Source organism: Wyeomyia smithii, chromosome 2 (assembly GCF_029784165.1).
Source record: "Wyeomyia smithii strain HCP4-BCI-WySm-NY-G18 chromosome 2, ASM2978416v1, whole genome shotgun sequence".
Taxonomy (NCBI): domain Eukaryota; kingdom Metazoa; phylum Arthropoda; class Insecta; order Diptera; family Culicidae; genus Wyeomyia; species Wyeomyia smithii.
The window spans coordinates 187,652,815-187,670,581 of NC_073695.1; the positions used below are offsets into that span (position 1 = coordinate 187,652,815).

At 39.5% G+C, this 17,767-nt stretch overlaps 2 protein-coding genes across 10 annotated transcripts in view; one reads left to right on the forward strand and one right to left on the reverse strand.

Moving 5' to 3' along the window:
* Positions 1–443, forward strand: part of LOC129724699 (uncharacterized) — a 1,272-nt gene extending 829 nt beyond the window's left edge. Inside the window, exons 4-5 of the mRNA XM_055679820.1 lie at positions 1–61; positions 121–443. The exon at positions 1–61 is cut by the window's left edge and continues 341 nt beyond it. Coding sequence (XP_055535795.1) covers positions 1–61; positions 121–204 — 145 coding nt within the window. The 3' untranslated portion in view covers positions 205–443. The remainder of the gene's footprint in view (positions 62–120) is intronic.
* A 6,811-nt stretch (positions 444–7,254) lies between these two features.
* Positions 7,255–17,767, reverse strand: part of LOC129721535 (adenylate cyclase type 2) — a 178,339-nt gene continuing 167,826 nt past the window's right edge. For all 9 annotated transcript variants that reach the window (XM_055674234.1, XM_055674230.1, XM_055674231.1 and 6 more), the window contains 2 exons: positions 9,341–9,583; positions 7,255–8,554 (listed from right to left, as the gene is read on the reverse strand). In XM_055674234.1, the coding sequence (XP_055530209.1) occupies positions 8,423–8,554; positions 9,341–9,583 (375 nt within the window). In that variant the 3' untranslated portion in view covers positions 7,255–8,422. The remainder of the gene's footprint in view (positions 8,555–9,340; positions 9,584–17,767) is intronic.

The window sequence follows — 17,767 nt, forward strand, 5'->3', positions numbered from 1 at the left end:
TATGAAAGGAAAGTTTAACGTGCAGAAAGTTGACAGCACTGGCGAACTTGAATCCGACAAGGTGAGATTAACGTTGATTGATTGAGTAGTTTCCTCACTGTACTAGTTTATCCCTTCCAGGATGATGTTGCATCTGGGACTTTGGAAACAACGTACATGACAACTTCCAAATCTACCGTGCGACAGCGTTCGAGTTCTGTTTAATTGCAGGTATTATCAAACTTTTTTTCCATAACCGATGAGAACGGAAGAGAAAGCTCAATTTAAATGAAACATTGCATTCAGATCCGTATGTATGAAATGTTTGTATGAAATGCATAGATAAGGGTGGGAATCAATGCTCTTCATTGTGCGTTGATTTTCACATGTGAAAAGGAGACTTATTTTTACAAATTTTTAGTTTTTGGAAAAAAATATGTATTTATGGTTTCATTGCGACAATATACGGGTGATTAGAAAAAATAGAAAATTTAGCACTGTCATTATCAACTGCAAGCAGCTTTGATAGCTGGCAAAAATATGTTAAACAATCTCCTAAATTTTAAATATTCTATCAATTATTTTTATAAATGTACTAATGATGAAATAATTAATTTCCATATATTTAAATTCATATACCTATTTTTTAAATAAATTATTATAAGTAACTCTAATCAGACTAACTGAATTAACATAACTATTCTTTGTCAGTATTACATGACATTTTATGGCATAGGCTTGAATATATAATTCATCTTCTGTATATTTCCCCCCCTCTCTCACTTCGAAGGAGAATTTGAAACCCTAAAATTATCTCCGTGTGCACGGTTATGCCTTAACTGCTTTGGCCGGGTATGAGTCCTAGGCTCAGACAGCATGAGCACAGTAATAACCGCAGAATTAAAACAATCAATTGAACGCAAATTAAAATTTTAATGGTTGCCGCTGCTGAGCTCGAATCACTTTGTAGTGTTTGACGTGGAAAATAGACAATAAAAGTGCAAACAGCGTTACGGCGAAGCGAAGCTAAAGTTGGTTCTGCTGATAGTTGCAAAGAGCTACCGCATGCTTTTTATGCAAATGGGTGCTGAATAAATTTACCTACGATTTCTCCTGCGATATTTAAATGCGGAACATCTGGGTGGGAAATGGAACTTTTTGTTATGCTTTTTGCTGGTGCTGCAGTCGATGTGATGTTTTTCAATTTTCAAGTTTGTAAATTTGACATAGAATAATTGTATCTGCACTATGCTGTTATTTCATAGTATATTGTCGAGGTTTTAGAGCCAGCTTTAATAGAATTGTACAAAGTTGTCATAACATAGGTTAACAAGCAGCTTACAAAATAATGCCATTAGATTCGATGTAAAATAATTTTTCGTTGGTATAATTCAATTACATGACAAAGGTAAATCAGATTCTTCTATCTTCCGAACATTGCGATGCAAACGCTTTTATCGAATTTTTACATAGAAAGATGAAATTTCGTTTGACTGCCGCTGACACGAAGCATCAGTTTGAATATCGCGTTTGTTTGTAAATCTCAGCTGAAGGACGACCAACCGAATGATGAACTTTGGCATAAAATCAGAGATTTTCTTACCTTGCGGGAGCCATTGATGGTGTACCGATTGGGTGGGTGCTTCAGTGGGCCAAAGTAAGGCGGAACGGAGGAGTGTCGTGCTTCGCGTAATATAATTCATAGCGAGTGAAGTGCTCCAGCGAGATCAATAAATCCGCCGATTGTATTGCTTTTCGTAAGATGATTCGGTGGAGGGGAAAATTCAGCTGTCAGAGAATTCGAACCATTCATCGATATAAGGCATGTTTTAGAGATTTACTTCTAAATGCAGATTTTCGTTTGAGATTCCATAGAACTTGAATAGCGATTGGCAGACATAATATTTTTTTGCTGTTGCATAATACATGAGGTAATATTGCTAAGAGCAAATGATTCTAATATTAGTATGAGTAATGAGTTAAGTTCATAGTTGAAGCTTTAAACTGATTGGTAAAAGCTTAAGATTACAGACTAAAGGCTTAACGTTTGCATTAAAAAAATGGACATTTTTCGGATGGTGATAAAAAAAACTAAGACAGATAACTGAGATTGATAAATTTTCCATTTCCAAAAGTTACCCTTGCGAGCGACCTTCCGGAAATTGACCGAACCATTCGCCATGGCGGACGAAAACGTGCGTGTAGGCATGTCTTTGACTTTTTATTCGTTTTATTTATCAACTCCTCAGTTTTCGCGACAAAATTCTCGGAGTAGATCACGCTTCAGGCTTGCCCAGAAATTCTCGATGAGATGCAGCTGAAGACGTTGGGCGTGTTGGCGAACTTGGGTACAATGGAATGGGGTGAAATTGATCAATTTTCATAACAATTTCCAAGTAACTACCTTCATGTACGTTTTTCCCGAAATAGTATAATTTTAAAACAAGTACTAGTATGTGGTCCAGTAAACGTCTATGGCTATTGGTGAAATTTCCATCGTCTACTTCATGAAATAAATTTGATAATTCTATAAGGTACTCTGAGGTAAGTTTGGTTGAAATGATCACCATTGAAATCCATACATTCTTTTGCCAATGTGTTTTTTTATATGTTCAAAATAAATGATGATTTCTGTACTGAAAAATATCATTCACAGCTAGTTTGGAAACGAAAATAACGATATTTCAGGTTAAAATTTTTTATTTTGGTTCACGAGCTGCTTGTTGCTAAATTCGCTCTTAGACCGATTTCAATTCGGCTCAAAAACTAGCTCTGAAACTGAAATCTTTGTGGTTTCCTGCAAATTCATCAGTATTTCTTTAATGGTATGGAATGATCATTGTTAAAAATTACATTTTTTGAGCTTTTATCAAACTTTACTCACTTCCCCAATTTAACGTATTTAACCCTTAACTAAGATTACTTTAAGTAAATTTAATACTTTTTTTTATTATTTGGAAACTTGTTTGATCAAATTTGATTGAGTTTTGACTGAGTTAGAAGAATTTTTCGAAAATATGAAAAATTGTACCGGGCATGCAAGGGTTACCTTTGACAGGTATGTGAATCATGCAAAAGTGGCGTTTAAGGACACGTTAACATTGCCTAGTGTTGTAGGAGCAATATCTTTTGATTAGTATTTTTTATCACGAATTTTCAGGTGATCAATTTCACCCCACTGATCAATTTCACCCCATTCCACAGTACTATATCGATATTCAGCCGCTCCACCTCCAACGAGCGTTCACGGCCAGTACAGAGCCAAAAAAGAGCTGCTTTGACATTACCTTCTCGCTGATTGTCAGCCACAACTGAACCTTCAGGGGAACTTGGTGTGTGAAATAAACTTAATCTCGGAGTTCACTTCCTTCGTTGGGAGTGTAATATACGTGGTGCCCTGCCAGTCGTTGCCGTCCAAGGTGAGATAAGTCTCGTCGTTCATCTACTTCACCATCTTATTCAGCCGCTGCCACTGCGTCATTGTCTGCAGCTCCGAGACGGGTCTGCCGCTTCATGACATATATGTTCATGTTTGCCAGGTACTTTTTCACTGTTTGGCTGGCTGTAACTACCCCTGGGAGCCACTTTTCCCTCGCTCTTCCTCTTTAGCATCGTTACGAGTTTTTTGTCGCTCACCGTTCGTTAAACCGTACCGTTCTTTAAACACGCACGCTTCTGAACGGAGTAGCTTCATTGTTTTCGCCATCTTGATTAGAGTTCGGCTGATAGAGCTGTCAATTTTTTGTTTTATTATTTTATTTTATTACGATAAATCTAACAGGTGAAGGCTGAAAGCTCAAGACTTGAGGTTCAAGGCTAAAGATTCAAGAGTGAAGATTAAAGGGTAAAGATTCGAAAGTAAAGACACAGAACAAAGTTCCAGGCCAAAGGCTAAAGGCCAAAGGCTAAAGGCCTAAGGCTAAAAACCAAAGACTAAAGGTCAAAGGCAACAGGCCAAAGGCAACAGGCCAAAGGCTAAATGCTGAAGGCCAGAGGCCAAAGGATAAAGGCTAAAGGCTGAAGGCTAAAGGCTAAAGGCTAGAGGCTAAAGGCTAAAGGCAAAAGGTTAAATGTTAAAGGTTATAGGCTAAATGCTAAAGGCTAAAGGCTAAAGGCTAAAGGCTAAAAGCTAAAGGCTAAAGGCTAAAGGTTAAAGGCTAAAGGCTAAAGGCTAAAGGCTAATGGCTAAATGCTGAAGGCTAAAGGCTAAAGGCTAAAGGCTAAAGGCTAAAGGCTAAAGGTTAAAGGTTAAAGGTTAAAGGTTAAGGGCTAAAGGCTAAATGCTAAAGGCTAAAGGCTAAAGGCTAAAGGCTAAATGCTAAAGGCTAAAGGTTAAAGGCTAAAGGCTAAAGGCTAAAGGTTAAAGGATAAAGGCTAAAGGCTAAAGGCTAAAGGCTAAAGGCTAAAGGCTAAAGGCTAAAGGCTAAAGGTTAAAGGCTAAAGGCTAAAGGCTAAAGGCTAAAGGTTAAAGGATAAAGGCTAAAGGCTAAAGGCTAAAGGCTAAAGGCTAAAGGCTGAAGGCTGAAGGCTAAAGGCTAAAGGCTAAAGGCTAAAGACTAAAGGCTAGAGGCTAAAGGCTAAAGGCTAAAGGCTAAAGGCTAAAGGCTAAAGGCTAAAGGCTAAAGGCTAAAGGCTAAAGGCTAAAGGCTAAAGGCTAAAGGCTAAAGGCTAAAGGCTAAAGGCTAAAGGCTAAAGGCTAAAGGCTGAAGGTTAGAGGCTAAAGGCTAAAGGCTAAAGGCTAATGGCTAAAGGCTGAAGGCTAAAGGCTAAAGGCTAAAGGCTAAAGGCTAAAGGCTAAAGGCTAAAGGCTAAAGGTTAAAGGTTAAAGGTTAAAGGTTAAAGGCTAAAGGCTAAAGGCTAAAGGCTAAAGGCTAAAGGCTAAAGGCTAAAGGCTAAAGGCTAAAGGCTAAAGGCTAAAGGCTAAAGGCTAAAGGCTAAAGGCTAAAGGCTAAAGGTTAAAGGCTAAAGGCTAAAGGCTAAAGGCTGAAGGTTAAAGGATAAAGGCTAAAGGCTAAAGGCTAAAGGCTAAAGGCTAAAGGCTAAAGGCTAAAGGCTAAAGGTTAAAGGCTAAAGGCTAAAGGCTAAAGGCTAAAGGCTAAAGGCTAAAGGCTAATGGCTAAATGCTGAAGGCTAAAGGCTAAAGGCTAAAGGCTGAAGGCTAAAGGCTAAAGGCTAAAGGCTAAAGGCTAAAGGCTAAAGGTTAAAGGTTAAAGGTTAAAGGTTAAAGGTTAAAGGCTAAAGGCTAAAGGCTAAAGGCTAAAGGCTAAAGGCTAAAGGCTAAAGGCTAAAGGCTAATGGCTAAAGGCTAAAGGCTAAAGGCTAATGGCTAAATGCTGAAGGCTAAAGGCTAAAGGCTAAAGGCTAAAGGCTAAAGGCTAAAGGCTAAAGGCTAAAGGCTAAAGGTTAAAGGCTAAAGGCTAAAGGCTAAAGGCTAAAGGCTAAAGGCTAAAGGCTAAAGGCTAAAGGCTGAAGGCTGATGGCTAAATACTGAAGGCTAAAGGCTAAAGGCTAAAGGCTAAAGGTTAAAGGTTAAAGGTTAAAGGTTAAAGGTTAAAGGCTAAAGGCTGAAGGCTAAAGGCTAAAGGCTAAAGGCTAAAGGCTAAAGGCTAAAGGCTAAAGGCTAAAGGCTAAAGGTTAAAGGTTAAAGGTTAAAGGTTAAAGGCTAAGGGCTAAAGGCTAAAGGCTAAAGGCTAAAGGCTAAAGGCTAAAGGCTAAAGGCTAAAGGCTAAAGGTTAAAGGCTAAAGGCTAAAAGCTAATGGCTAAAGGCTAAAGGCTAAAGGCTAAAGGCTAAAGGCTAAAGGCTAAAGGTTAAAGGCTAAAGGCTAAAGGCTAAAGGCTAAAGGCTAATGGCTAAATGCTGAAGGCTAAAGGCTAAAGGCTAAAGGCTAAAGGCTGAAGGCTAAAGGCTAAAGGCTAAAGGCTAAAGGCTAAAGGTTAAAGGTTAAAGGTTAAAGGTTAAAGGTTAAAGGCTAAAGGCTAAAGGCTAAAGGCTAAAGGCTAAAGGCTAAAGGCTAAAGGCTGAAGGCTAAAGGCTAAAGGCAAAAGGCTGAAGGCTAATGGCTAAATGCTGAAGGCTAAAGGCTAAAGGCTAAAGGCTAAAGGCTAAAGGCTAAAGGCTAAAGGCTAAAGGCTAATGGCTGAAGGCTGATGGCTAAATACTGAAGGCTAAAGGCTAAAGGCTAAAGGCTAAAGGCTAAAGGTTAAAGGTTAAAGGTTAAAGGTTAAAGGCTAAAGGCTGAAGGCTAAAGGCTAAAGGTTAAAGGCTAAAGGCTAAAGGCTAAAGGTTAAAGGCTAAAGGCTAAAGGCTAAAGGCTAAAGGCTAAAGGCTAAAGGTTAAAGGTTAAAGGTTAAAGGTTAAAGGCCAAAGGCTAAAGGCTAAAGGCTAAAGGCTAAGGGCTAAAGGCTAAAGGCTAAAGGCTAAAGGCTAAAGGCTAAAGGCTAAAGGCTAAATGCTAAAGGCTAAAGGCTAAAGGCTAAAGGCTCAAGGCTAAAGGCTAAAGGCTAAAGGCTAAAGGCTAAAGGCTAAAGGCTAAAGGCTAAAGGCTAAAAGCTAAAGGCTAAAGGCTAAAGGCTGAAGGCTAAAGGCTAAAGGCTAGAGGCTAAAGGCTAAAGTCTAAAGGCTAAAGGCTAAAGGCTAAAGGCTAAAGGCTAAAGGCTAAAGGCTAAAGGCTAAAGGCTAAAGGTTAAAGGCTGAAGGCTGAAGGCTAAAGGCTGAAGGCTAAAGGCTAAAAGCTAAAGGCCAACAGCTAAATGCTGAAGGCTAAAGGCTAAAGACTAAAGGCTAAAGGCTAAAGACTAAAGGCTAAAGGCTAAAGGCTAAAGGCTGAAGGCTAAAGGCTAAAGGCTAAAGGCTAAAGGCTAAAGGCTAAAGGCTAAAGGCTAAAGGCTAAAGGCTAAAGGTTAAAGGCTAAAGGCTAAAGGCTAAAGGCTAAAGGCTAAAAGCTAAAGGCCAACGGCTAAATGCTAAAGGCTAAAGGCTAAAGGCTAAAGGCTAAAGGCTAAAGGCTAAAGGTTAAAGGCTAAAGGCTAAATGCTGAAGGCTCAAGGCTAGAGTTAAAAAAAAAATAGTATAGTGGTTAAACATTAAAAGCAAAACTTTGGAAGCTAATCGATAAAAATCTAAGACTGAAAGTATAGTGTAAAGCTTTAAACTAGTGCGCAAATCTGAAATCTGAAGGCTTAAAGCTAGAAGGAAGCTAAATAGCAGAGATTCATGGTTGAAATTTCAAAACGGAAAAAGGTTGTTCTTTTGAAGTTTAAAAATAAAATTTCAGTTTGAAGATATTTTCTCAATTGACATTATATTCTCTGAATGACTGTGTCATCGTGATTCAAATACAATAGGTGGAAAAAAATATTTACATATATAAAACATTAAATCTTAAATGGAGCTATCTTTGATTTTGCTTGACTTTGCTAATAGTTTCTAATAATACGTTCTCATCTCACTGGTGAACTGCTTTGAAGGAAGAATCCGAATTCTGATGGGGTAAATGTGAGTCGTGTTACTCGGCGGTAGTGTTTAGGCTACGAAATGCTCGCTCTGGAGTCTGGGATGACGTGCAAATGACAAGGATGATGATGATGATTATGATGCTTTTGACAGTGATAATAGAAGGTGTTCTCTATATAACTTATATCTACCACATAAATCTCACTCGATTCCATCGTCTAGGGGATGGGTGAGTATGTTAGGTGGAGGTGAAAAAACTTTTCGACATCTGCTCAGAAAAGTGAGTCTTCTATAACATCTTCCATTTGTTCTATGATACTGCTTCTATTGTACTGGCTTCATTGTGCTATTATCTTTCCCAATGATCATTACATGTTAGGTGGCTTTACAGTTCAACAGTAGTTGAGCTGTTTACTTTATACGCTCTCGTTTAATGCAAAGCAATATCCCTAGGTTGAATTTTATTTAGCTTTTCATCGATGCTGTTGTAATGGTATGTAAACAAGCTCAACTAATTCCTAACCGGGTTGGTCTTTCAGCCAGCATCTGCATATACTTGCTCAGATGAGCTTCGTGGTCTAGTATACTTTCTAAAAGTGTTTTGATTGGAGATGTTCGGAAGTTTTTTGATTTAAATTCATGACAGATTAAATGTTATTGTTTACCGGGACACTAGAGACTATAGTCGAATAATTCGACAGAAATATTACATGTCCTCAAAACATGAGTTCAGCGAAAAACGAGTGTCCCTAAACACATACTGAACGCTTAGTATATTTGCCTATCTTCAAAAGCCAAACGTGGCTTGTAATACTCTGACGGGTCTATCTTACTGCCCCCAATAAATCCATCTCATTCGTTCATTGTTTACCCGTTGCAACAAACTGTCAGATGCTGTTGCCGTTTGCCAAATGCCAAATGAAAAGGGTAGCGACTGTGACTGGCATATATCCTGTGACCGTCATCCTGCTGATGATTAGTAGCTGGGTTTATATTCGCTCGTCGAATGGTGTTCTAACAAAGTAAGTCGTAAGAATGCCTTTTCCTTTGACTGGAATGGGACCACGACACTCGCAGGAGTATCCGGCGGCCATCAGCACTTTTGCGGTGTATTCCGTAACCTGTGCGAGAGAGAGAGAGAGAGTGGAGCGGAAAAAGAAAAAAAATCGCAATGAGCAACGTGAAACATGAATATGGAATAAACAAGTTCTGTGTGAGTCCAAACGCTACTGGAACAGGTGGCCCAAGTTACAGCCCACTGGCAGGATGATGTATGAGTTTCGAGCTTTGAAAGTAGAATGAGTACCATTCCCAGCCGGGTTTTTAACAATTTGAGTTGGAAGAGCACACAAAAAAACACTGCCGCGACAAACGGAGCAATGCTGTTTGAGTTAGTCGGTAATTGGAAGAAACTGTAAAACTCATGGGAATGTAGAGCTACGTGAGAAATTTTATCGTTGTTATTTGTTGAAAAATGACTCACTTAGCCGGTGGTAAGCACTTCCATTTGTCATGAAGTCAAGCGAAATGTTGCTGAACATTGAAGCTAACACTCAGCGGTGTATTTAACAGCAGATTCAATTTTTTAGGATTATGAAAATTACATTGGTATGCAGTCACCGCTGTACAGGGCTCAATTTAAATATGAAGAGACAAATTTGAAAATAATCTCTTATTGAGCTTATTAGTAGAGTTGAATTAAATTTCAAAAATAGAAAAGGTTTCCATTGGATTCCATTACAGAGAAATGATATTATAATTGAACCTCTAATTAGAAAAAAATGTTTTTGAATTGAATTGAACCACACCGCTAATTATATGTAATTGATACGCTCAAAATGGTTAATTACGGACCTTTCGTGAAAAAAAAAAAAAAACAAGCAAGAAAACAAAACGATATTACTTACGTGCACCCGTCCCATAACGCCACAGGAGTCCATCCGGGAGGCCACATTAACCGTGTTGCTCCAGATGTCGTACTGCGGTTTCTGAGCTCCGATTACGCCGGCTATCACCGGTCCGTGGTTGAGTCCGATTCGCAGCCGAAACCGTTGGAATGACTCGCGGTTGATCTGGTCCAGGGCGGTCATGAGTGCGATGGCAAAATCCACCAGCGTGACTACGTTGTGTTCTTCGGTACGTTTATCGTCCTGTCGCGTGGGGCAGAAAATGAGAAAATATAATCTTTTGAAATGGTGGCACCCGAAACGATACAAATGGCACGCAAGCGAGAGGGCAACAAACGAACTGTTAATTGAACGCAGATAATCTGAACAGAGTACGGCCAAAGGTCCCTGTATAAGTATACCAATTTGAATATAATTAGACAGCTTAGTGTAACTGATCAGTTGCCCGTAAAGTCCTATTACTAAAAAGTTTGTTGACCACTCGCTTCACAAGAAACGGAAGAAGAAACTAATTTATCAAGGTATACTTAGGGACCGTTCCTAAACCACGTGGTCATATTTTGACCACCTTTCATACCCCCCGTACCCCCCCGTGGTCTTTCGTGGTCTTTTGGCCAACCCCCCCCCCCCTTGCGACTTTAACCACGTGGTCTTTTCATTTGCCAAGTGCCAGAAATTCGCTTAAATTTTTTAAATTTTCATTATTAAACTTCAGTACATTCTATATTTCTAAAATACAAAAGCTTCTTCTTGACTTTGACCACGTGGTCATTTCGTTAACCCCCCACCCCGTGCGTGGTCTTTCGTGGTCTTTTGACAAACCCCCCCGTCCCCCTCTTTATGACCACGTGGTTTAGGAACGGCCCCTTACCAGTTCATTGTTTTTTTGTTCGTTTCAACATGAAAATAAAGGAAAGGAAAAGAAAATAAGATTATAATGCCAGAAAGTCGTCTTGTTGAGTTCGAAAAGGCAGTAAAGTAAGAGTCTCATGGATTTAGCAGGTGAGCGTCAAGCCAACCCAGATATGTTCACAAAACAGAAAAGAACAACCGACCGGCAGAAAAGGCAAATATGTGTGCACCATTTAGAGCAGTCCCAGCGGGCTTAATGAATACCGTTTCTTGATGAAGGTAAATGGAGATTATTTCGATGCTGCTCACTAAGAGGAATTTCTATACATCTTTTATCGCAGGGACTGGAGCTTTGAGACCGGAATGAGGAATGCTTTTGAATAAGCGGAACGAAAGATTTGCTTTACTGAAAAAAAAAAACTTACTTTAATCTCGATAAATGCCCACTCAATCATGTAAATACACTCAAAAGAAACCGATTTGTAAGGTTGAACAACCCTTTCAGGGTTAAAAAGCGTACTTGAGAAGTTTTTGCCTTTCTCCTAGAAAGGTATAGCAATCACTGGAAAAACCATAGGTATAAAAGTGGTCCCAATGGCCGAATGTCATATACCACTCGACCCCTTTCGACGAACTGAGCATTTTCTGTATGTATGTATGCATGTGTGTATGTGTGTATGTGTGTGTGTGTATGTGCAACTTTTTTTTCTCACTCACTTTCCTCAGAGATGGCTGAACCGATTTTCATGAAATTAATTGCAAATAAAAGGTCTAGTTGCGCCGCAGGTTGCTATTGAATTTCATTGTAATCGGATTTTTAGTTTAGAGGTTATGTATCAAAATGCAACAATAACGAAACATCGATATCTCAGAAACCACATAACCGATTTCAATAAAACTGATTGCAAATAATCGGGCTGTCTCCAAAACTCTTAACTTTCAAATTTCGTAATGATTGAACATATGGTTCAAAAGTTATCTAAAGAAAAGTTATCCTGAGGTTGTTTAAACTCACTCATTTTTCTCAGAGATGGCTGAACCGATTTTCACAAAATTAGTGTCAAATGAAAGGTCTAGTTGCCCCATAGGTTGCTATTGAATTTCATCGTAAACGGTTTGTAACTTTGTCCATTGTTAATAAAAATGTGAAATCACATAATGAAACTAAACATATTGACTTTCTCCTAACGATCAACGGCTAATTAAAAGGTAGAAAAGTGACCCAAATGACCGAATGTCATATACTTCTTTACTCAGTTCGACGAATCAAGCATTTTATGCATGTATGCATGTATAGGTGTACATGTGTGTGTGGGTGTGGGTGTGTACGTGTGTATGTGCACCTTTTTTCTCGCACTCACTTGTCTCAGAGATGGTCTGACCGATTCTTTCCATCTTGGTGTCAAATGAAGGGTCTATTTGCCGCTTAGGTTTCTATTGAATTTCATTGTAATCAAACTTTTGGTTTTGGCGCTGCGTCAAAATCTGAAAATCGCTCTTATATCTCAAAAGCTATGAAAATAATTGAATTCAAATTATTGGGCTTTCAAACCCTTGAACAATGAATTTCATAATGTTTAAACATGTGGTTTGAAAGTTATAGAAAGAATCGTAACCCGCAGACTGTTTAAATCTATAGCTACGATCAAAATATGTGGCCTCAACATCATTTAAATTTGATATTGTACTATTTCAATGTTTGCGGCCTTGCTCGGGATTGAAGTTGAAATTAAAAGTCATTTGTTTCATTTCACTTTTTGCCTTTCTCCTATTGCCTTAAAAAGGTATAGCAATCACTGCAAAAACTAAAGGTATAAAAGTGCTCAAAAGGGCCGAATGTCGTATATCACTCGACTCAGCTCGACGAGCTGAGCATTTTCTGTATATATATATGTGTATGTATGTGTGTGTGTGCAACATCCTCCCAATCTCACTCGATTTGCTCAAAGCCGGCTGAACCGATTTCAATGAAATTAATTGCAAATGAAAGGTCTAGTTGCCCTAAAAGACCCTATTGAATTTTGTTGTAATCTGATTTCTAGTTTAGAGGTTATGTATCAAAATGTAAAAAATCACGAAACATCAATATTTCAGAAACTACACAACCGATTTGAACAAAATTGGTTTCAATTGAACGGGCTACCCAAAAAAACTCTTAACTTTTAAATTTTATGAAGATTGAACATGTTTTTCAGAAGTTATGGAACGAAACGTGTTCTGGAGACTATTTAATCTCACTCATGTTTCTCAGAGATGGCTGGACCGATTTTCATAAAATCAGTGTCATATGGAAGGTCTTGTTGCCCCATAAGACCCTATTGATTTTTTTTGCAAACGGCTTGTTACTTTGCCTGTTATGTTTAAAAATGTGAAATCCAGCTATGAAAAGAAACATACTCTGAAGACTACATAAATTCACTAACTTTTCTCAGAGATGGTTGAACCGATTTCCACAAAATTAGTGTCAAATGAAAGGTTTAGCTGCCTTATAACACCCTATTGAATTTTACTGTAATCGGACTGTAACTTCGTCTGTAATGTATCGAAATGTTAAAATCACAAAACATCATTATCTTAGAAACTACACAACCGATTTGAACAATATTGATTTTAGATGAACGGGCTAGTTAAGGGTTAACTGATGAATTATGATTGAACACGTGGTTTCAAAGTTTGGATGCCCTATACGTTACCTTTTCATTTGATTATAATCAAACTTAAGCAACCGTTATGTTTTAAGATGTAAAACAACGAAAGTCAATTATCTCAAGTACATTCTGTGCCGAACACGCATCAGTATCGGACGTGTTTGGTGATCGCTCCGATAGAATATAAAACAAAAGACGCGTGAGCAAGTGTTGGCATTGTTTGCCTGGTCGAGTGAAGGTTCAAAGTCACCCGCCTTTGTGCAACTGTTTCGCATCGTGGCTGTTTGCTGGTGCGTAAGCCGATTTGGCTGCTAAGTGATTTGTGCTACAGCAGTGGACGAGAATCTCTACACAAAGGAGGAAAAAGAAGAAGCCAACAGTTGACAGCGAGTTGTGTCGCTGTGCTGAGTGATCGCACACCCGGCTTGCTGCTGGTGGCTGTCTGGAGCTGCTGTATTGGTGCTGCTGGCGGTAACGGCTGCAGCTTCGACCGTTCGGACAACCAACCCTGCTGAAAGGAGAAGTAAAGAGGTACGTGTTCTGTCGGCGCTAGTGCGCTAGATTTAGCGCGATGGATGTAGATCCCTCGCCTCCCGTGCCACCATCCTCGAACCCCTCCGACCCTGTCCCTCCTGCCAACCCTTCCTCTGTTAATTCTCCAGTCCCCCTCGCCCCAGGCTTTACCCGAACGGATCTCAGAGCAGTTTTACTGTTTTCTTTCGGCCAAAAGCAGGACCGAAATCGAAACCGTTAAACATCCTGCGGATTTCGAAAGACCTGACGGAGGGGTACAAGGCCGTGACCGAAATCTCTAAGGTCAGACCCAACAAGCTCCGTGTCGTGGTCAGCGACCTGGAACAGGCCAACGCTATTGCTCGCTCCGAGCTTTTCACACGCGAGTATCGCGTTTATATACCCGCACGAGACGTGGAGATCGACGGTGTCATAACCGATTCGAGTCTGTCGGTCGAGTGTATCTTGGCAAGCGGTTTTGGCTGCTTCAAAAATGCTTTGTGTCACGACGTAAAAGTAAAAATCATAGATTGCAAGCAATTGCGGTCTGTGTCTCTTGTCAACGGCACAAAAGTGTACACTCCGTCAGACTCGTTTCGTGTTACGTTTGCCGGATCTGCTCTCCCTAGCCACGTCTCGATCGATCGGGTTCGTCTGCCTGTGCGATTGTATGTACCCCGTGTTATGAATTGCACCAATTGCAAGCAGCTAGGCCACACAGCCGCCTACTGCTGCAATAAGGCACGATGTAGCAAGTGTGGAGAAACTCATGCGGACGATTCTTGCAGTGTAAATACTGAAAAATGTATTCACTGCGGGGAAAATCAGCATGAGCTCTCCACATGCCCGGTGTACATGCAGCGCAGAGAAAAAATCAAGCGGCCACTTAAGGAGCGTTCAAAGCGATCTTACGCTGAGATGCTGAAGAAGACCGTGACCACTTCTACCATAACATCGAACCCCTTTGATCTGTTGTCCTCTGATGAAACCGATTCTGACGATTCACCAGCAGGAACATCTTATGCCAATCCTGGGGCGTCTAGAAAGAGGAAAAATATTTCCTCTCCTAAACTTCCCCGAAAAGGTCCTAAGATTTCCCAAAGTGAAATGAAAGTTACAAACAAACCAAACAGTGCTGCGAAAAAACCTAAGCAAACTCCTCCTGGGCTTGCAAATTTAAAGTCCCAGAAGGAGTTCCCAGCACTGCCAGGAACATCTAAAACCCCAGTTGTTCCTTTTGCACACCCAGTTGATGAAACAAACTCTGGATTTGTGAAATTCTCTGACATTGTGGACTGGATCTTTGAAAATTTCAATATACCCGATCCAATTAAAGTTTTTCTTACATCATTCCTTCCAACAGTTAGATCATTTTTGAAGCAGTTGACTGCCCAATGGCCCCTCCTTGCAGCGATTGTATCCTTCGATGCCTAATTCAACTGCGTATATGAAGGATTCTATCTCTGTCTTACAGTGGAATTGTAGAAGTATTTTACCAAAAATTGATTCGTTTAAAGTTTTGATAAATAAAAACAAATGCGATGCATTTTCCCTTTGTGAAACTTGGCTTAATTCAAATATTGATCTCAACTTCCATGATTTTAATATTATTCGCCTTGATCGAGACACCCCATATGGAGGAGTACTTCTAGGGATTAAAAAGTGCTATTCTTTCTATCGTATTAACCTCCCCTCGATTCCAGGCATCGAAGTTGTCGCATGTCAAATGACAATACAAGGTAAAGAGCTTTGTATTGCCTCAATAAATATTCCTCCCAGAGCACAGGTTGGGCAACGGTTGCTCTTTGATTTAATAGAACTTCTTCCCTCGCCACGTTTGATTTTGGGAGACTTCAACTCTCATGGTGTGGCTTGGGGTTCCCCCTACAATGATAACCGCTCCTCTTTAATCTATAACCTTTGCGATGACTTCAACAAAAAAATATAGTTGGACTAACAACTGAAAAGGGCTTGATTTTTTTTGCATGGCAACCACGGGCAAGCTTGCAGAAGCCCAGACGCTGAACCCAACTTTTGACGGTTTTCAAGCATAAATCGGCCAATAATGCTGAAATTTCACGTTTGTTATTCATACACTACGGGCACTTCTTTGTCCCACTGGCACGGGAACATTTTGTACTGTGCCTATAGATTCAAATTTTTCACCTAGACGCTCAATTGTTGATCTGGGAGAACCATTAAGACGACCATAAATTGGACGTAGTGCTCTTAGAGTTGAGCCCACTGACTTCAAATTTCGGCAGTAAATTTTTATAATCTTGACTCGTTGTTGGATCGTGTATCGAACATAACTGAAGAGAAATGTCAAGAGAGCGGGAAAAAATATGGCGTTGTTTGCTATCCCTATCGGTCAACTTTTGTAGGGCTCTTATTGAAACCCCTTTATCTTAATATCGTCCAATCATTGGGATTTAACTTGATGTTAAAAAATAGTTGTAGAGCTACTCCGACTCCTCCAATATTCATTTTTTGTCAATGATGAACTTGTCTTCATGAGAAATTTTTTTTTTCTTTGAGTACATCTACCTTTTTAGCAGTAAAAAAATGTCACCCGTTATGTTACTTGGAGTTGCTCCATACCATTCATGGTCCTAGGTCAAACCTGTCAAATCTAGCTGCACAACTAAGGCACATACCCTCTTTTGTGTAATCATTCATTCAACGTAAGGGTCATGAATGTGAATGATATAATCATAAATTCACCCGTGAAAACCCGTGTCACCTACGAATGTACAATCATCAATCTCTCTTCTGATTATTCGGTAATAACCTTCTGTCAGACCGTTATTTGCACGAATAGGTATATCTTTTTCTTTCAAGACCACACTACTCTGCCTTTGTTCGAAACTCGAAACTGAAAGTATGTATACAATACAGTATATTTTTGGAGGAATGTGTATCTGTAGTGTCGTCTTCCAAATTTTCTGTTACTTTTACCGGTTCATTTACCGATCTCTGGACTTGATTCGTAAATTGTCTTGGAGTGTTCATCGTTGAGGCATGGTCAAAATTTCCAAAAATTCCTAATAAGATTCCGGTTTGACGGTGTCGTTTACTTCGCTTATTTTCTTCTTTGTAGTTCATTAGAGAAGCGAGCACAATTTTGCAAACTTATGTGGATTCCCATTTCAAATATTGTTATGTATAACCTTTTAGATAATTTTTTAATGGGTTTGATTGAAATTGATGAAAAGTTGAGTTGAAAATCCACAATTTTTCGTGGAATTTTTATCACTTTCGTCCATCAGTGTTACGATCGGCAAAAGTAAAAAAATGTCCTAAGGCTCAAAATAGTTGTCCTAAAAGATTACAGCGATTTAACCATTACTGTGAATTTCGTAGCCTCTAGTGTATGCAGGAGAGCGTCAAAGTGCCGTACAGTAAGTGCTCACTGGGTTCGTCACTTTTAAGTTGGCTAACGAGAAAACTCATTTAAGTCTCTGTAAAAGTTATCTTTGCTAGCGGTACTAAAGTTCACAGGAATGCTAAAAAAGCTAATAATCTTTCATTTTTTCCAGTTCGAGCTCTAGAACAAAACCTGTGTTATCAGAAATATTCAACACAAATTATCAGTTTTGAAGTAGAATACTTCTCTCAGGAAGTTCGGCTACATAGGGATGTGAAATGAAAATCTAAAACCGAAAAAAGTGAAAAATATGTCCAATTTCAAATGCTAATAAATCGGTTAGTATTCGATGGATTTCCTTCGTTGTTGCAGCAATAGCTTGGAAAATCTTTTAAGATTCTTCCCAAATGCAGATAATTGTAAATTTATTTTTCAAACTATTGTACTATTGAAAATAGTCAAGCCTTGTCAAAGCGAAAACTTCGGCCTCTGATTGGTCGTTATATGATTGCTTCCCAAGCACGGTCGACAGAATCATAGACCTTGCCATTTGAAATGTGCTGTTTGGCCTATATAAGAGCCTGTTTCACTCGAAGCCGCTCATTATAATTCTAGACTGCTACAACAGCAGTCCTCCCTTAGCAGCAGCAGTAGCAATGCAGCGGATAACGGCCACAGCTGTGGTATGGCAATGGATAGCGGAGCGCGTCTCAGCATCGATAGCAGGACCAGGTGATGCAGGGCAGCGGATACCAATGGCAACGGAAGCGTCCACTACTGTGGCAACGGGGATAGCGCAGCATCAATATAAGCAGGGCCAGGTGATGCAGTGCGGCATTTTAGCAAATGCATCCAATGAAAAGTACGTTCTAGAAAGCTTCTCAGTGTTTATTTTCCCCCAATGAATACCTTATTCGCACTGCCCGTGATAACGCAAAGATGTGATCGGCATCTTATCAGACATTGAATTAAACAACAAATTGTCCTTTTCAGGATGAAATAAAAACCTAATTGAAGAATTAATATTTTCTCTCAAATCAATTTACA